The following is a 19,095-nucleotide window of genomic DNA, read 5'->3' as shown; positions in this document are numbered from 1 at the left end:
ACAGGCAATCATTAAATCTTAGGGTTACATTCTGATCCTACAGAAAAATATTACTGAAACTTTTGCAAGCTGAGATAAAAGAAAAAGAAAATCAGAGCATGAGCAAATTGGGAGTACACCACCCTCCCTTGAGCAGGGCCAGGTCCTTATCTCTTTCGGCCAGTACTGGCCTGTGGCTTTGAAGGCCAGGAAGCAGGAGGCCTTCTGACAGCCTAATAGAGGGGGCTTGAAAACTTAAGAAAACTCAAATTTAAACTATAATTTAAAAAGACTTAAACTATACTTATACATACACTTATACTTATAAAAAGCAAAATTTTTCTTGTCCCTTTCAAGATAGTATGGAGGTAGGGGCCGGCGAGGTGACGCTAGAGGTAAGGTGTCTCCCTTGTAAGCGCTAGCCAAGGAAGGACCACGGTTCCATCCCCCGGTGTCCCATATGGTCCCCCAAGCCAGGAGCAATATTTCTGAGTGCAAAGCCAGGAGTAACCCCTGAGCGTCACCGGGTGTGGCCCAAAACAAACAAACAAACAAACAAACAAAAACTCCCCTAGCCTCTCTCCTTCCCCATCGCCCTGTGTATTTCCCTGGCTGGACTTCTAACCACCACCTGCAGGACGGCCCATCTTGAGGAGCCCTGTCCCCCAGGCTAGCTTGGGGTTATGGAGCCTGAGTCTGTGCATGGACTGAAATGGTGGATGAAACATGGATAGATGTTTTCCACCCGGATGGCCTACTTGGGCCCCCAAAGCAGATGTGGGGCCTTTGCACCGGCCTCTTTGCTTCTCCAGCCCCGGGATTTTGCAAATCTTGACCTGCCAGGGGCGCCCTTGCTAGCTCCTCTGCTTGAGGGTGCCTACGCAGCCTTCCTAGCTCAGCTGTCTCCAACCCGAATAACCTGTGTTACCACCTCGTGAGTTTTCTCCCGGACACCCCCGGGAGTCAGTTAGTAGAATCACATCCAGTACCTTTGCCCTGTGGGCAATAGAGCTTGAGAAACTGAAATTTTGAAGTGTGTCCAGTGATTCTTTTGCCTGCTGGATTTAAGAAACCCTATTTTGGACCCGGAGAGATAGCACAGCGGCGTTTGCCTTGCAAGCAGCCGATCCAGGACCAAAGGTGGTTGGTTCGAATCCCGGCGTCCCATATGGTCCCCCGTGACTGCCAGGAGCTATTTCTGAGCAGACAGCCAGGAGTAACCCCTGAGCACCGCCGGGTGTGGCCCAAAAACAAAACAAAAAAAAAAGAAACCCTATTTTGGGAGTCCAAAAGCATAGTACAACGGGTAGGGAGTTTGCCTTGCACAAGGTCGACCTGGATTCAATCCCCTGTATCCCAATCGGGTCCCTCAGCACCACCAGGAGGGATTCCCTGATTTCAAAACTAAGGGTAAGCCCTGAGCACCACTGAGCATGCCCCCCCAAAGAAATGGAAACAAACTCATGTGTTTTGGTTTCTCAGTTTATTACAAGCTCTTTATTGAGGAGTCACTCATGTTTACTTGTACCTGGGGGGATCTGTCTCTTCCCAGGCACACACACATTTCACCCTCAGTTCCCAGGCCCTGTGCTTGCCAACAACGCACAGGGCAGCAGCAGGAGCACAGGGTCTGCATGTAGGAGGCCCGGGTGCTGCCAACTGAACACTGTCCCATGTGGCTCTGGAATAGAAACCAACCAATCGGCCAAAAGAAGCCAGTGCCTGGCCTGTCTCCATGAAGGCTGGAGGAGTCAAGGCAGACTGTTAAACCAGCAGGGAAGGCATGTGCCTGGCACATGTCTGACCTGGGTTCCATCCCCAGCATCCCATATGGTCCCCAAGTAGCACCAAGAGTGATTCTTTTTTTTTTTTTTTTTTTTTTTTTTTTTGGTTTTTGGGTCACACCCGGCTGTGCTCAGGAGTTACTCCTGGCTGTCTGCTCAGAAATAGCTCCTGGCAGGCACGGGGGACCATATGGGACACCGGGATTCGAACCAACTACCTTTGGTCCTGGATGGGCTGCTTGCAAGGCAAACACCGCTGTGCTATCTCTCCGGGCCCAAGAGTGATTCTTAATGCAGAGCCAGGCATAAGCTCTGAGCACCACTGGGTGTGGCTCAAAACCAAAAATAGGTTAGAAGGGCCGTGTATGTGGGGTACAAAGTGGGGTGGAGGGAGTAAAGACCAATAGCACTGGGAGGCAACAGTCACACTGTGTGTGTGTGTGTGTGTGTGTGTGTGTGTGTGTGTGTGTGTTTATGAGAGAGAGGAAGAGAGACAGAGACAAAAAGAAAGCATCTGGTGCACTGCGTGTGTGTGTGTGTGTGTGTGTGTGTGTGTGTGTGTGTGTGTGTGTGTGTGTGTGTGTGTTTATGAGAGAAAGAAAGAGAGACAGAGACAAAAAGAAAGCATCTGGTGCACTGCGTTTTTGTTTTTAAGGCTGTTCCAAGAAGCTCTCACGGAAATACAACCTCACATCCTGTGCAAAATCCTCAGGAGAATCTCAGATTTCATACAAAACTATCAAATATCAGGACAAGACCAAAGGCACTGGTCTGTCCCACCTGTCCCATATTGACTGCCCACCCAGCTCAGCCTCCAAAGGGGACCCCACTTCTTCCAGCCCCCTAGATTGGACTAGTATCCCCATATTGGGAGCCTCAAAGTCACAGGGGGGCTAAGGGTTAGGAAGAGCCCCGGCCAGTGGATGCTGGGCTGGAGATCTTAGAGCCTCTCTCAGACCAGTTGTGCCGAGACCCAGAAATTCGATCTTTCATTTCCTCCAGCAGCTGGTGCTTTGATCACAGAAAAATTGCCCATTCGGCTGGGCCACTGCAAGCACGTCATGGCCACAATGGCCTCGCAAGGAGGGGCCCAGGCCCTCATCGAGAAAGTGCGTCAGCCACCCGAGGCCTCAAAAAGTCTCCATAGGACACAGGGGGCTGCAGGAGTCTCCCCTGGTTCCCACAGGCACACTGCCACTCAGCAGGGTCAGGCTGGCCCGGAGCATGGCACATTGGGCAGCCTCAGCCTTGGAGCCCACTGGACAGTCCTCAGGGTGGGCATCAGGGTCTGTTGGAGGGCAGAGAGGGCGCCAGTGCCCCACAGGGTCAGGATCCAGTCGGTGCTGGGAAGGCTGTTGGCCATCGGCTGGCACTTGGGACCTGGAATAAAGGCAAGCGGGGCTCAGCCACTGAGTCGAGGGGCTAGGGAGACACCAGCAGCTGCTAGGTAGGGGCTACCATCCTGGGATCCCTGAAGCTCCTCCAGATCCACCAGGGCACCCCAGAGCAGCTGGCACTGCCTCATCCTACCCTGGAGCCCCACCCCGCTTATTTCCTGCTTGAGGACACTGTCGGGTGGGGGGGACCCCGAGATGCAGTCGGACACTGTCCTTGTACTCAATCCTCCCCAAACCAGAATCTTCTGCTCCACATTTCACCCCAACAGCCGTCATTATCAGAGGCCCTGTACACAGCTGACCCAGGACAGACCAGGGTTCAATCCCCGGCACTTTGTATGATCCCCCAAGCCTGCCAGGGGTGATTTCTGAGCACACATCTAGGAGTAAGTAACTCCTGAATGCTGCCGGGTGTAGCCCAAAAAAGCAAACAAACAAAAATAAAGAGCGAGCAGAGAGCAAGAGCAGGAATGAGGGAAGGAAGATTTGCCTCGAGTGTTAGGACAAGGGGAGACAGGAAGGTGAAGGGATGAGGCCAGAATGTGACAGTCCCGGGTGCCATCCACAGAACTCAGGAAGGAGCCGCTGCCAGGCCCAGTCAGTGAGAGCTCTGGGCTGAGACCAGGGAGGACCCACAGCCTGGGCACTGTCCCCCACTGCTGCACCAGCCTGCCCTGCCCCGTCTAGCTCCCCCTCAACCATGTGACCTTCAGCTCCCACTCCAGACTCACACTGGCTGCCCCAACAACCCAAACACAGGCCCAACATCTACCTGGTTGCTGGAACCAGATGCTTGAGCACCTGAGAGCAGACATGAGAGACAGCCCAGTTCAGCCACTTGATGTCATTCGAGAAATCTGGAAGCCACGTCACCAGCCTGCAGGAGGAAACCGAGACACATGCATGAAAATGCATAAACATGCATAGATATACACGCAAGAACACACGTGCACAACACTCACCGCTGGGCCAACCCGATGACCGACTCCACCGGCAGCGTGCAGGGCAGCACTATGTAGGACAAGACCTTCACGGGCAGGAAGCTGCGTATCTTGCTCAGGTACCCGCTTGGCTCCTTCATGGCTTCGCGCAAGGCTGAAAATACGGTGGAAGACCCCGGTCAAAGTGATGCCTCCACCAGCGACACCTTAGCTAGCCACTGCTGCTCAGGACCCGGTGGGGAAAGGGGCGGTGTGGATTCAGGCCGCCCCCTTTCCCAGCCAGGTGAGAAAGGCTGTACCCCGCAGCTGCTTTTGGCAGCTTGAAACACCCACCCAGTCCAGGGGTTCCACAGAGCTACACCTTTCAGAGAGAGCGCACCCCAACTTCCCAGCCTCCCACAGGCTCAGAGAGCTTCTTGGGCTTCAGCTGAACTCCAGCACCTACTGTCTGCACCCCCAGGCTCCCGTGCTCCCCCTTCCCCAGGAATGATTTCAAGGTTCCTAGAATCCCTTTAAATGGGGCAGCTGCTGGTTAAGAACTCAGAAGTTGCCAGAGTCAGGGTGCAAGTCCCAGGTCAAAGTCTTACTCGTCTGTGAATTTTTCCAGCACCCATGCCCCCCACCCAAGAGTGATGTGACCCATCTGCTGGGCCAGAATTCAGGAGAAGGGATGTGAACGAAGCCACCTCCCCTCCGAGAAAGGTTTGGAGGTGCCTCACAGGCACAGCGGGGCTGTTTTGCTCTGGCAGGACCCCAGTGGGAGAGGCCTAAGCGGCAGGGCAGCCCACCTGGCCCCCAACACCACTCACAGTACCAGCAGCTCAGCCCTCTCCTACCCATCACTCGGGAAAAGCCCTCGTGACTCCCACCCAGGCTGTTCCAGAGTCAACATCTGGGCCAAACCTGACCCAGGCGACCCGCACTCACCCTGTGTGAGTTTGGGTGACAGTGTCTCCAGGACTTGCTCGTCCCAGGGCAGCAGGTTGGCCCGCAGGTGATCCAGAAGCTCGTCCGGCTCAGGCTCAGCCTCTGGGGCAGCAGGCTCAGGGCTCTCCAGGCTCTCTGGGCTCTCCAGGCTCTCGGGGCCCCCAGGGGCTGGGGACAAGCTCAGGTCAGGCTGGGGGCTGTGACAGATGCCTGTGAACAGCAGCAGGTGGAGACCCATTAGGGGCCCAGCCGGCCAAGGGACAACAACCGTGCCACTCTGCAAAGAGGCAGGCTGGGGATTTGGTACCCTAGGGATGCTGCAAGCATCACCCTGGGGCTCTTGAGCCCTGTGCCGTTCACTGATCGGTCATCCCAGAGGGTTCCTAAGCACTAGGCTGTTCACTGATTGGTCAGCCCAGAGGGGAAGGGAGAGTTACAGGCTCCAGGCTGTTCACTAATTGGTCAAACCAGAGTTGGGGGGCACAGGCTCCAGGCCACTCACTGATCGTTCGGCCCAGAGGCTTCCCAGGCTCTGGGTCTCTTAGAGGAAGAAGAAGAACAGAGAGGGTGAGAGACCCATGAACAGCCACACAGCCACACAGAGGGGGCAGAGTGAGCGGGATCCGAACCAAGGCTAGGGAGGGTGCGGCCACCCGTGGCCTAAAAGCTGCAGGAGTGGGGCCGAAGAGATAGCATGGAGGTAGGGGGTTTGCCTTGCATGTACAAGGACGGTGGTTCGAATCCTGGCATCCCATATGGTTCCCCGAGCCTGCCAGGAGCGATTTCTGAGCTGAAAGCCAGGAGGAACCCCAACTGCTGCCTGCTGGATGTGACCCAATACAAGGAAGGAAGGAAGGAAGGAAGGAAGGAAGGAAGGAAGGAAGGAAGGAAGGAAGGAAGGAAGGAAGGAAGGAAGGAAGGAAGGAAAGGAGGGAGGGAAGGAGGAAGGAAGGAAGGAAGGAAGGAAGGAAGGAAGGAAGGAAGGAAGGAAGGAAGGAAGGAAGGAAGGAAGGAAGGAGGGAGGGAGGGAGGGAGGGAAGGAAGGAAGGAAGGAAGGAGGGAGGGAGGGAAGGAAGGAAGGGAGGGAGGGAGGGAGGGAAGGAAGGAAGGAAGGAAGGAAGGAAGGAAGGGAGGGAGGGAAGGGAGGGAGGGAAGGAAGGAAGGAAGGAAGGGAGGGAGGGAAGGGAGGGAGGAATGGAGGGAGGGAGGAAGGTGGGAGGGAGGGAGAAAGGGAGGGAGGGAAGAAGCTGCAGGAGTTGGGGAATTCAAGCCTCAGGGATCCCTGACCATGGCAGAGGCCCATTTGGGCTACAAATGGCAGTGGTGGGGCCGGAACCAGAAAACAGAAGGGAGGTGCAGCCTTGCACCCTGGGGACCCAAGTTCCAACCTCCAGCACTGTGTACATCCCCCTTCCTCATCACTGCCAGGTCACTCCTGAGTTCTGAGCCACGATTAGCCCCTGAGCACTGCAGGGTGAGTCCCCCAAACCAGCAGAGGGTGCTCCCCTGGACATCAGGGATCACTCCTGGTGGGGCTGGGAGACCCTAGGGCCACAATAACGAAGCTATGGCACACGTGCCAGCTGTGGCACGCGAAGGCCTTGCAGCTGGCACGCGGGAAGCAGATAGTTTTTAGATACTAAAATCTCGTCATTAAGGTTTAATTGACGTGCTGGCACTTTGAGGAAATTCTTTGGTTTTGTGCGGCAGTTTGGGCACTCGGGCTCAAAAAGGTTAGCCATCACTGCCTAGGGAATGGATCCCAGGTTGGCCTTGTGCAAGGCCAGCACCCTCCTCACTGTGCTATGGCGCCAACTCGAACTGCCTTTCCTTTCAGACCAAACTGGTTCGTGCAGGGAGGCTGGATCGATCAGCCTTTCCCTGAGACCCAGACCAAGGATTGGTTCTGGTCCTGAGGCCTAGGGCAGGGCCTGATGTCCCGGGACCTCTTTGTTCTCGAGCCTGGTGTGGGCTGACACTTGCAGCGTTCAGATTTGCTGGGTGCGATTCACAGGGCTCAGCTGGGCCCCTGCCAGGTTGGTCTCTTGGGATGCTGCAGGGACACTCAGAGAGGTGAGGGTGGGGCTGAGATTTGGAAATAGACCCAAAGGAAAGAGGAGCCTCAGAGGCTCAGAACAATCCCGGGAGCACAGGTGCAGGATGGTACCCGGGAGCACCCCCTGCGGAGCATCCCTGAGTGTGACCCAAAAATCAAAAGAAGAGAAACAAGAAAGCTGGCTCCAAACCTACTTGCACAACAAGGACAGTGCTGGTACCCGGATGAACCGGTTCACCCAAAGGCCCCGGCTTGACCCAGATGAGACACCTCAGGCTGGAGGTATCCACAGTGGCCCTAGTAGATGGCTCAGGGGGACTTCGGTGCTTTGGGGAGGAGGAAGGGCCTCAAAACTATTTGCCCTCCCCCCTCCTTAAACTTCAAATCCCCAAGAGGCCAAAAATGCAATGGAGGCAGAAGGTGCCAGGCTGACCTCGCCTCACCCAGCTCAGGCCCCTCCCGCCCTGGCTGTAAAAACAGGGCAAAGGTAAACTCGCAGCCGAGCAAGACAGGAAGTGAGGCGGCTGCTGCCTCCTCCCAGGTCCCAGGCCGGCTCCCCAAATCCAGGTTCAATGGATTTGTACACTCCGCCCTCATACCATTCTCCTCCAGGAACCTCAAAGCATCCAGGTAGCCTCGAAGGCATATTTCTGCCAGCACCTGAAAGAACAGAGTGGGGGTCAGCGGCACCCCAGGAGGGGGACAGGCCTCTCTGTTGTTAGGTTCCACCTTATTGTACCTAAAACAAAGGTCATCCCTGGTTCCTTTGTATGTTTGTTTACAACTTGGTGTCATCCAAAACAAAGATTGTCTCGTATGGAAACCTGGGCAGGACAGGCTCAGAATTTAGCCTCCAACAGAGATAGTCTTACATGTAAATCCGGGCTGGACAGGCTCAGGATAGCCTGGGCTATCTGCCCTTACTCTGTTCTTACTCCCCACATGGGGTTGGTCTCTGGACTCAAGAAAAATGATAGTTCTAGGGGGCCGGAGAGATAGCATGGAGGTAGGGCATTTGCCTTGCATCAGAAGGATGGTGGTTCAAATCCCGGCATCCCATAGGGTCCCCCCAAGTCTGCCAGGAGCGGTTTCTGAGCGTAGAGCCAGGAGGAACCCCTGAGTGCTACTGGATGTGACCCAAACCCCACCCCCCTCCCCAAAAGATAGTTCTGGTAGGCAGCTTAGTCTCTATACAAGACAGAAGATGGCCAGAATATACGTGTTTCACTTTCAGCCTGGTTTGGATTATTTCACGTGCGACCCTGATTCAGACTCATTCACCTGGGCTTGTCGATATGACAATATGTGGGGTGATTTTACACCCCGTTCCTGCCGGCCACTGCTTTCTCAGAGCTGTCTCTGCCCTGACAAACTGGGGTGCATGTGTGCTGTGCTGGCCACAGCAGCTCTTCCTTCTCCTCCTCCTCATTGTCCGTTCACTATTGTCTCTGCAGCAGACATTCTCTGCCTGTCCACCTCCCTGTCTCTAGGGACTGGCACCCCAAGCTGCCCGGTTGTCTCCCTCACAGTCTACAAATGTTCAAGTGAGGGGAGGCTTGTTCCAAGCACCAGAACACGAGTTCATAGCACCCGGAGTTGCTCTGTGCTGGGGACAGTGTGTGCCCTGGCCAAGGGCTTCCTGGCAGGGGCAGAGGTTGGAGTCTGCCCCTGCTCGACTGACCACCTCTGGGGCAGGCACCTTTACAACTGGCACCCAAGGGCGATGAGTCCAAGGGGGACTAAAGGACACAAAGTGTCCCAGGTTCGATTCCAGACCCTCCTGGCTGCTTAGGAAACCATGGGCAAGACCCTTGGCCTCTGAGTTTCTCCCCAAGCAGGTCAAATGAGAACAGAGTTCAGGCATGCCTCAGATTCAAGCTGGCATCTGACCTTAGCACTGGTTGGAAGGGGCAAAGGCAGAAGTAGGGGGTAAGGATGGGCACTCAGAGGGGGCTTGGAAACGTAAATGAAGGAAAAATGGTCCAGGGACTGGAAAGACATTACAAGGGCTAAAGTGTTTACCTTGTGTCGGCCCGTCCCAGCTTCAATCCCAGGACTCCCCTGAGCACTGCCAGGAGTGCTCCCTGAGCACAGAAGTAAGCCTTGAGCACCATTGTGAGGCCCCAAATCAATTAAAAACGAACAAAAATGGTCTGAAAAGAATATGGGCCAGAGCGATAGATAGCATACTGGTAGGTTGTTTGCCTTGCTCTAGGCCAACCCAGGACGGACCCAGTTTCCATCCTCAGCATCCATGTGGTCCTGAGCATGTCAGGAGTGATTTCTGAATGCAGAGCAAGGAGGAACCCCTGAGCACCACTGGGTGTGGACCCCTCAAAAAAAATAAAAGACTAAACATATTTAAATGCAGGGGTGGGATGGGGGTGGATGCAGCTGCCAATGAGAATCCTGAAACCAAATCCTGGCACCCAGGCTAACCGCCAACAACTGAAGTATCCGTACCCCCACCCCTACGGAAGTATCCGGGTCCCATGTCCCCATGCATCGGGGCAGGAGCTGGTCAGGAGCCAGTCTTTGGGATGAGAGGCCGGTGTGGGCCTCTGTGGGTCTGCCCCCTTCTTCTGTCTGTTTCTTTGTTTCACTTTGTCCATCCGTCCTTCCTTCCTTCCTTCCTTCCTTCCTTCCTTCCTTCCTTCCTTCCTTCCTTCCTTCCTTCCTTCCTTCCTTCCTTCCTCCCTCCCTCCCTCCCTCCCTTCCTTCCTTCCTTCCTTCCTTCCTTCCTTCCTTCCTTCCTTCCTTCCTTCCTTCCTTCCTGCTTTCTATCCTTCCTTCCCTCCCGCCTTCCCTTCTTCCTTCCTTCCTTTTTTGGAGGGACCCACACCCACTGATGCTCAGGGGTTACTCTTGGCTCTGCACTCAGAGACCACTTCTGGCAGCCCCGTCTGCTTCTTGTGGAGAACAAAATGGGTCTTCTGGCAGGCAGGAGCCGAACCCCCACTTCTTCACGCACACACATACACATATTTGCACAAACCCCTCACCTTGAGGTCGGGCGGGAAGAGCGCCTTGCTGAGGAGGTAGGCGTTCTGCGTGCATAGCCGCATGCTGAGCTTGGTGAAGTCCACGAACAGGAAGTTGGTGGACCTGTCCTTGGGGCAGATGTCCATCTCTCCGTAGAAAGGCGACACCGTGATGGTGGTGGTGGAGTCCGCGAAGGGCACGTTGTCGCTTGCACCGCCGTCCATGTAGCGCTTGTGGGGTGGAAGAAGAGGGAGTGGGCTACGTTACGCCTTTTTATTGTTGTTTTTTGGGTCACACAGCAACACTCAGGGGTTACTCCTGGCTCTACGCTCAGAAATCACTCCTGCCAGGCTCAGGGGACCCTATGGGATGCCGGGATTCAAATCACTGGCCTTCTGCATGCAAGGCAACTGTCATACCTCCATGTTATCTCTCCGGCCTGGTTACACCTTTTTACCCAAAACAAAAGTCATCCCTGGTTCCTTCACATGTTTGTTTACAACTTGGATTTACCCACCCCAACAGAGATAGTCTTACATGTAAACCTGGGCTGGACAGGCTCAGGATAGCCTGAACTATCTGCCCTTACCCTGGGGATGATCTCTGGACTCAATAAAAACGGCAGTTCTGGCAGGCAGCTGGGGGGAGATACGTGGTAGAAGACTGCCAGACTAGATGTGTTTCAGCCTGGTTTGGATTATTTCACACATGACCCTGATTCTACCTGGGCTTGGTGATTTTACAAAAGTGCAAGCGATTTGGGGTATTTTGCTGGTTTGTTTATGTTCTTGGGCCATACCCGGCAGTGCTTAGGTCTTACTCCTGGCTCTGCTCTCAGGAATCACTCCTTGCAGTGCTCTGGGATGCTGGGGAGGGAACCCGGGTCAACCACATGCAAGGCCAGATACCCCACTTTCCACTGCAGGGTATTGAAGGGTGCGGACTTCAGCCTTAAACACATACGTGCCAAAGAACCAAACCACAGCAGTGCCAGCCTCGTGGGCATAGCACAGGGAGACCCTGGGAGGTGTGGGGCCCAGTGGGGGCTGGAAGACTACACCCAATGAAACCCGCTGTTATGGGCTGAGGCTGCAGCACAGCCTTGTGTGGCCCCGGAGTCTGGTATCCAAAAAAACAAAAGTGGGGCCGGAGAGATAGCATGGAGGTAAGGCGTTTGCCTTTCATGCAGGAGGTCATCGGTTCGAATCCCGGTGCCCCATATGGTCCCCTGTGCCTGCCAGGAGCAATTTCTGAGCCTGGAGCCAGGAATAACCCCTGAGCACTGCCAGGTGTGACCCAAAAACAAACAAACAAACAAACAAAAAAAAAAACAAAACAAAAGTCTGGGCTGGGGCAACTTACCTCGCCTTGGAAGGAAGGAGGGAAGAGGCCACTGTAGAAGGGGATGAAGCAGGAGCAGACCAGGGCCTGTGGGGGTACCAGTGGGGGAAGGGCTTAATCTGGGGCCATGCGCCCCACAGCTCCTGGGAGCACCACCCCAGACTCAGCTACTCTGGGCTCAGAGGGGGAGTTTTCAGGAGAGGTTATGTGTGGGGAGAGCCGCCCCCTGTCCCCTGTCCCCCCTACCCCTGGTTCCGCACCTCAGACACGGCAGCGCCTCCACTCAGCCACTGCCACGGTCTGACCCAGGGTCCCCGAGAGCTGCGCTTGCTGATGCGCCGTGGGCTCTCTGGGCAGTAAGGGGTGAGACCAGGAGGCCCCAGGACCGCTGTGTGCAGAATTGCCCTAAACAGACTGATGGTCCTCCCTGCAGGGTCTACAGTAGCCCAAAGAGTCTAGTCTCTGCCGCCAAGGGGGTTCTTGGGGCTCTGAGAGCAGCAGCGGCAGTGGGGGCCAGGACCCCCTCGGAGTAGACAACAGAGCTGGCGTGAGTGGCTGGGGCAGAAGATTCTGGAAAGAAGTGGACACAGCCAGTGTCTGTGGCCACTGAGACACAATCAACAGTGCGTGCCGGGCTGCTGGGTATGTGCGAGTGTGGAAGTATATGTGTGCATGTGTGTGGAAGTATATGTGTGCATGAGTGTGGAAGTATATGTGTGCATGAGTGTGGAAGTATATGTGTGCATGAGTGTGGAAGTATATGTGTGCATGAGTGTGGAAGTATATGTGTGCATGAGTGTGGAAGTATATGTGTGCATGAGTGTGGAAGTATATGTGTGCATGTGTGTGGAAGTATATGTGTGCATGTGTGTGGAAGCATATGTGTGCATGTGTGTGGAAGTATATGTGTGCATGAGTGTGGAAGTATATGTGTGCATGTGTGTGGAAGTATATGTGTGCATGTGTGTGGAAGCATATGTGTGCATGAGTGTGGAAGTATATGTGTGCATGTGTGTGGAAGTATATGTGTGCATGAGTGTGGAAGCATATGTGTGCATGAGTGTGGAAGTATATGTGTGCATGAGTGTGGAAGTATATGTGTGCATGTGTGTGGAAGTATATGTGTGCATGTGTGTGGAAGCATATGTGTGCATGTGTGTGGAAGCATATGTGTGCTGAGTGTGGAAGTATATGTGTGCATGAGTGTGGAAGCATATGTGTGCATGTGTGTGGAAGTATATGTGTGCATGAGTGTGGAAGCATATGTGTGCATGTGTGTGGAAGTATATGTGTGCATGAGTGTGGAAGCATATGTGTGCATGTGTGTGGAAGTATATGTGTGCATGTGTGTGGAAGTATATGTGTGCATGAGTGTGGAAGTATATGTGTGCATGAGTGTGGAAGTATATGTGTGCATGTGTGTGGAAGTATATGTGTGCATGAGTGTGGAAGTATATGTGTGCATGTGTGTGGAAGTATATGTGTGCATGTGTGTGGAAGTATATGTGTGCATGAGTGTGGAAGTATATGTGTGCATGAGTGTGGAAGTATATGTGTGCATGAGTGTGGAAGTATATGTGTGCATGTGTGTGGAAGTATATGTGTGCATGAGTGTGGAAGTATATGTGTGCATGTGTGTGGAAGTATATGTGTGCATGAGTGTGGAAGTATATGTGTGCATGTGTGTGGAAGTATATGTGTGCATGAGTGTGGAAGCATATGTGTGCATGAGTGTGGAAGCATATGTGTGCATGTGTGTGTGTTCAGGGATGCACAGTCCAGAGGCCATTGTCAACATCAGGTACATGCAAAGGGTTTTACCTCTCGGGTGATCCGGGGCCAGCCCAGGGAAGAGGTGGGGTGGGGGACGGTGAGGGCAGGGGCTGAGCATGGGGGAGCTTGAGCAGGCCTGGATGCTGAGGCCGACTGGCCCTGCGGGCACGGGGGTTCGGGGTGGGTCTGGGAGGCAGGGAGCCTTTCTCTGGCCCGGCGCCCCCACTCACATCCACGACATCATTCTTGGTGCGGAAATGGGACACCAGCACGTTCTTGCCGTCAGCCACCCTGGTGAGCGAGATGCCGAGCCGGCCCGACACCAGCTGGTGGACATTGTCCGGGAGGTCCTTGTGCAGCTCGGTCCGGAGATAGCGGCTCATGTGGAAGGCGGGGTGCAGGATGCCCAGCTGCCGGCTGCGAGCCACGCGCGCCAGTTTCATGATCATGTGAATCACACGGTCTGTGGAGGGAGACGGGCAGGGCTGAGGCGGGTGGTGTGGCACTGCCAGGCCTGAGCAGACCATCTCCAGGCCTATGCAGACCCCAATGCCCCGGAAGGGAGGACGGGGGGGGGGGGGAGCACATTCCAACCAGAGGCAGGAGAGGACACTGGGCCTTCAAGGCTGCACCCTGAGAAGGAGCAAAGATGTCTCAGGAATAAAATGTGTGTTTGGGTCACAGAAATGGTGCGGCAGATCTGGCACCAAACTGGCGTGTGGCTAATGGGAAGGGAGAAAGAAAGGAAGGAGGGAGGGAAGGAAGGAGAGAGAAGAAAGGTACAGTCTAGCAGTAGGTAGGACACTTGCGTGGCACTCTCTAAACCCAGATTTAATCCCCGGCTCCACATAAGGTCCACTAAACCGAGCAAGAGCCAAGAATTGGCCCTAAGCACAGGCAGGTGCGACAAAAGAAAAAGCGAAAAGGAGAGAAGGGTGGGGGGCAGAGAACACAGCAGGCTAGGGCACTCGGCATAGGCTCTGATTCAGTCTCTGGCTCTTGATTTGTTTGTTTTTGTTTTGGTTTTGGTTACACTTGGCAGTGCTCAAGGGTGACTCCTGGCTCTGTGCTCAGAAGTCACTCCTGGCAGGCTCGGGGGCCCATATGGGATGTTGGGATTCGAACCACCATCTGTTCTAGGTCGGTTGTGTGGAAGGCAAATGCCCTACCACTGTGCTATCTCTCTGGCCCATAGTCTCTGGTTCTTTTTTTTGGGGGGGGGAATCACACCTGGTGGCGCTCAGGGGTACCTCTTGGCTATCTGCTCAGAAATAGCTCCTGGCAGGCACGGGGACCATATGGGATGCCGGGATTCGAACCACCATCCGTTCTAGGTTGGCTGCATGCAAGGCAAATGCCCTACCTCTGTGCTATCTCTCCGGCCACTAGTCTCTGGTTCTTAAGAACCAGCAGAAGTGGTTTCTGAACCCCGAGCCAAGAGTGAGCCCCGAGCACAGAGCCAGGAGTAAACTCCAAACACAGTCATGTATGAACCCTGAGCGCAAAGCCAGGGGTGATTTGTGAGCACAGAGCCAGGAGTGAGCCCCGAGCACTGCCAGGTGTGGACCCCAACTGCCCCCACCCCGAATGGCATTTGGGCATTTCTCCTGGGGAGTCCTTCCTGTGTGTTTGGGGTCCTTTTTGACAGAACACTGCAGGTGGCAGAGGCTGAGGAGACTGTTGAGGCCTCGGGGCTTCCTGTCTGTCCCCCAGAGACTGGGGGGACTGCAGGGAGCTGCCTCACTCGGCCAGCGAGGCACCAGCCCAAGAGACTCGGGCCATGGACAATCTGTGAGCAGACTCGGCTTCAGCCTCTTCCAGGACCAGGCTGGGTGGTGCAAGTGGTGGGCACATCCAGACCTGTGCCAACTGGCCAGTGTCCTGGCCAGCCCCTCTGCTCTGCCAGCTGCTTCTGCTAGCCCAGTGTTGAGTGGGCCCCAGGAAAATGCTCTTCAGTGGCCAAAGGGGGAGCCTGGGGCTCCTGGAATTGGGGGAACTACTCCCTCCAGCCCAAAAGCTTCAAACCCACTTCCATGAACTTGCTAGGCCTGGGCCACCCCCCCCCCCCCCCCACACACACACACACAACCCTGCCTCCCTGTGGCCAGTGGGTGTGCGTCTGTCTGTCCATTCCGAGCAACCATCCACTCTGCACTGCGGCTTTCAGAGCGTCCTGCTGCTTCTGCCCTTTGCTCCAGCCGCTCCCGGGAGACACATTCTGGCTGGCTGTCCCCAGGTGGCCCCGTCAGCCCAGGTCTTCCCACTGCGGACGCCCAATGGCAGCCTTCAGGGGGCAGGGGTAGGGGAACAGGCCACCGGGATCAAAGTCATTCCCAGCTCCAACAAACACCTTCCTGGATAGACATTGAGCACTTTCTCAGGGAAACCCAGATAAAGCAGTGACAATGGGTTTATCTATATTGGGGGAGGCCACACCCGGAGGTGCTCAGTGGTTCCTCCTGGCTCTGCCCTGAGGACTCTCTTCTGGCAGGCTCTGGGGATCCTATGGGGTGCTGGGATGGAATCTAGGTCGGCCATATGCAAGGCAAGCTCCTCCATACTGTGCTATGGCTCCTGCCCCCTGGACTGCGGGCCTTATCTTCAGGGGAGCTTTCAGTCCCAGTCGGGCCTTTCTGGTGGCAAGAACTTGGGGGTCAGGAAGGCCACAGCTGGGTACAGCATCCACAGACATATGTGGATGTCTTGCTCCATGGGACAAGACCCAAAGGCACGTGGGCCCATGCAGCTGTAGGGGGCTGGGGGTGTCCCACCTCCCTTCAGGACCTGGATCAAAGGCAGGAAAGAGGAGGGAAGAACTCCCTTCTTCTGTCACATTCTCCCTGAGAGATGATCCAAACAGATCAGGGGGTTTTGGGGGTGTTAGGAGGGTCCCCTCTAGTCTTTTTTTTTTTTTTTTTTGGTTTTTGGGCCACACCCAGCGATGCTCAGGGGTTACTTCTGGCTGTCTGCTCAGAAATAGCTCCTGGCAGGCATGGAGGATCATATGGGACACTGGGATTCGAACCAACCACATTTGGTCTTGGATCGACTGCTTGCAAGGCAAACACCGCTGTGCTATCTCTCCGGGCCCTCAAGTCTTTTTTGGGGGGTTAAACCCAGCAGCGCTCAGGGGTTACTCCTGGCTCCACACTCAGAAATCGCTCCAGGCAGGCACGGGGGACCATATGGGATGCTGGCATTCGAACCATCATCCTTCTGCATGCAAGGCAAATGCCTTACCTCCATGCTATCTATCTCTCTGGCCCCTCAAGTCTTTTTTTGTTTGTTTGTTTTGTATTGTTTTTGGGTCACATTCGGCAGTGCTCAGGGGTTACTCCTGGCTCTATGCTCAGAAATCGCTCCTGGCAGGCACGAGGGATCATATGGGATGCCGGGATTCGAGCAACCATCCTTCTGCATGCAAGGCAAACGCCCTACCTCTATGCTATCTCTCCAGCCCCCCACCAAAGTCTTTTTTTATTTCCACCTCCCAAGTCTTTATACCTAGTGGGAAATTACAAGTCAGAGCCCCTCTCCTGCTCCAGGCCTGATCAGAGGCTGAGGGGGTGAGTGGACTGTTAAGCTGGACAGATGAAGGGGGTCCCAGGTACACACCCCCCTCCCATACACTTCCATCTCCCTCCGGTATTCTATGTCCAGACCCCTAGCGCCTACTCTGGGGTGATTCTTGCAAAGCCTCGCTGGGCTCCACAGCCACAGAGAAACACAGGCGAGCACAGAGCCAGGAGCAACCTCCAAAAGAAAACAGAAGCAAAAGGAAAACAGCCAGAGGAAGGCTTGGGAGCAAGGGAGAAGGCTCCACGATGCAGGCGCGCCCAACCCAATGGGTGAAACGAGGCGAGGTATCCGGTGCCATCCATCAGCGGCGCCCCATGCGCCCCGCTCCAAGCCCTGAGCCCTGAGCTCATCACAGCACGCTGGGGGGTGTGTGGGTGCCCTCCGGTGCCTGAACCCCGAGACTCACCAAGCGGCATCCCCGCCAGGAACGTGACGCAGTGCAGCGCGCCCCCCGAGCAGCCGAACAGCTTGCGCGCACCATGGAGAAGATGCGGGGCGCGCTCGCTCAGACAGCGGGTCACCCCCACGTGGTAGATGCCCAGGAAGCCGCACCCCGAGAAGGACAGATTCCAGCCGCGCTCCGAGTCGAACATAGCGGCGGCGGTGGGGTTCAGGGGTGCCCGGAGGCCCGTGCGTCCCTGGGAGCCCCGCGTGCAAGTGGAAGGTCCGCGCCAAGGTCCGCGCAGAGCGCTTTCCCCGGGTGCGCTGGCCTCTGGGTGCGCTCTGGTGCCTGAGCGGCTCCCCTTCGGGCCAGGCTACCCCTGGGCGTGACATCGGCCAGCACCCCGCCTCCTCGGACCATGCAAATGGCCAGGAGCCAGCCCACCCCGTGTCTAGGCGCTGGGCGCCTGGAGAGGGTGTCTCCAAGGCTCCAAGGCTCCAGGCTTCTTTTCTTTTTTTCCCCCTGCCTTATCATCCATCCCACCGTCAGAGGGACCCAGACAGCTGCCTTTCTCCAAGCGTTGGCTCAGACACCGTGTTTTCCTTGGAACTTAAACTGGCTTTCAAGGAGTCCTGGATGGCCAGTTGGCCCGAGTTCCTTTTCCAAATTTCGCACTAAGTGAAAAGGGGGACTGATGGGTGTGGGGAGAAAAAGAAGCAGTCGAGGACCTGAGTTTGCTGCCTGAGATTAGCCCTGCAGAGAGGGCAGCTGTGCTCAGGGCCACAAGGCCAGCAGCATCCCCTCCTAACCGCCAGCCCTGGGGCCAGGGTTGAGGCTTACTGGCCAACTGGCCAAATGGACCCCACTCCACCCAGCCACAGAGCTGGAGCCCCAGGCATCCTGAGACAGGGTGGGGCTCCAAGACTGGCAGCTCTGAACACAGACCTCAGTGAGCCCCCTTGCTAGGGTGGGGCTCACTCTCTCCTGTTGGACACAGACAATCCTGGTGGTGGTGTTGGGATCTGGGCTGGTGCAGGCAATCAGATCCCAGATCTGCTGCCCTTCCTGGCCCCGAGCTTCCTAGACAACTAGACTTCCTTGACTCTGCACACACATACTCTCAGACAAATGAAGGGACATACATGGGTCCTCCATGGGTGATCAGATCTTGCCCTTGGGCTGACTCTGGCTAGATCCGAGGGAAGCTGGTACAGGGCAGCCTGACCTGTGACTTTAAGTGGCCGAAAGTGTGTGCGAGAGCCTTGAGGCTTAGGTGCCCATTCCTATCTTTTACTCCCAGACCACATTGGGGTTGGAGGCATGGTCCCCTAGTTCCTTATTCAAAGAGGGCACGGACTGGTTTTATTTCTGAGTTAACTCTTTCTCTGCCTTCAGCCAGGAGTGAAAAAGGACACTTTACTCAGGTTTAGGCTTGTCTTAGTCTCAAGAGGTTTATCATGGACTAGGAGGAGAATCTTGGTCCTTACAGTAGGAGAGAGGCCTGGACAGGTGAGGAGAGTAGCCGGGCATGTCCATCCCTCCTGGAACCTTCTAGAGCCTGCCCCAAGGTCCTCTTAGGCCCATCTTCAGGGCACTTTCATCCTCTTCCTGTAGATTAAATCTGGGCATTGATCTCAGCTCAGCCTGGGGAGGTCAAAGGTGGGCCTGCACATTCGACCCCTCAGATCTGGGGTGCGGGCTCCACCATGAAGCATTCTGGGGGACCATCTACCACCTCCCTAACTTGAAAAGCCACCCACACTTTAGATCTTTCTGAGAGTTCAGTGCTAGGAACCAGATGGGAAGAAAATGAATGGATATTTTCTTTTTGTTGTTGTTTTCGTTTTTGGCTTTTGGGCTTCATCCGGCAGCACTCAGGGGTTATTCCTGACTCTGTGCTCAGGGGTCACTCCTGGCAGAGGTCAGGGTTCCTGTTGGATGCTGGCACTTGAAC

At 55.3% G+C, this 19,095-nt stretch overlaps 1 protein-coding gene across 1 annotated transcript; it reads right to left on the bottom strand.

Annotated features, from left to right (window-relative positions):
- Positions 1-2,346: 2,346 nt before the first annotated feature.
- Positions 2,347-17,422, bottom strand: LOC126006241 (1-acylglycerol-3-phosphate O-acyltransferase PNPLA3-like). Its single transcript, XM_049771612.1, has 9 exons — positions 17,166-17,422; positions 13,411-13,643; positions 11,429-11,494; positions 10,087-10,296; positions 7,684-7,744; positions 5,029-5,238; positions 4,123-4,255; positions 3,933-4,037; positions 2,347-3,143 (listed from the first exon to the last, which is right to left on the bottom strand). The coding sequence occupies exons 1-9, from the start codon at positions 17,350-17,352 to the stop codon at positions 2,894-2,896; spliced, it is 1,455 nt and encodes a 484-aa protein (XP_049627569.1). The 5' UTR covers positions 17,353-17,422; the 3' UTR covers positions 2,347-2,893.
- Between the last annotated feature and the right edge of the window lie 1,673 nt (positions 17,423-19,095).

The sequence above is a fragment of the Suncus etruscus genome, chromosome 4, assembly GCF_024139225.1.
Source record: "Suncus etruscus isolate mSunEtr1 chromosome 4, mSunEtr1.pri.cur, whole genome shotgun sequence".
NCBI lineage: Eukaryota > Metazoa > Chordata > Mammalia > Eulipotyphla > Soricidae > Suncus > Suncus etruscus.
Note: the sequence above shows the minus strand (reverse complement) of the source record. Positions and strands in the feature narration are given on the sequence as shown.

Coding starts and splice junctions, on each gene's coding strand:
- LOC126006241 (XM_049771612.1), bottom strand. CDS start 17,352: ATGTTCGACTCGGAGCGCGGCTGGAATCTGTCCTTCTCGGGGTGCGGC. Junction 11,495..13,410: donor CCAAGAATGATGTCGTGGAT/GTGAGTGGGGGC, acceptor GTACCCCCACAG/GCCCTGGTCTGCTCCTGCTT. Junction 5,239..7,683: donor GAGGTTCCTGGAGGAGAATG/GTATGAGGGCGG, acceptor TGCTGTTCACAG/GCATCTGTCACAGCCCCCAG.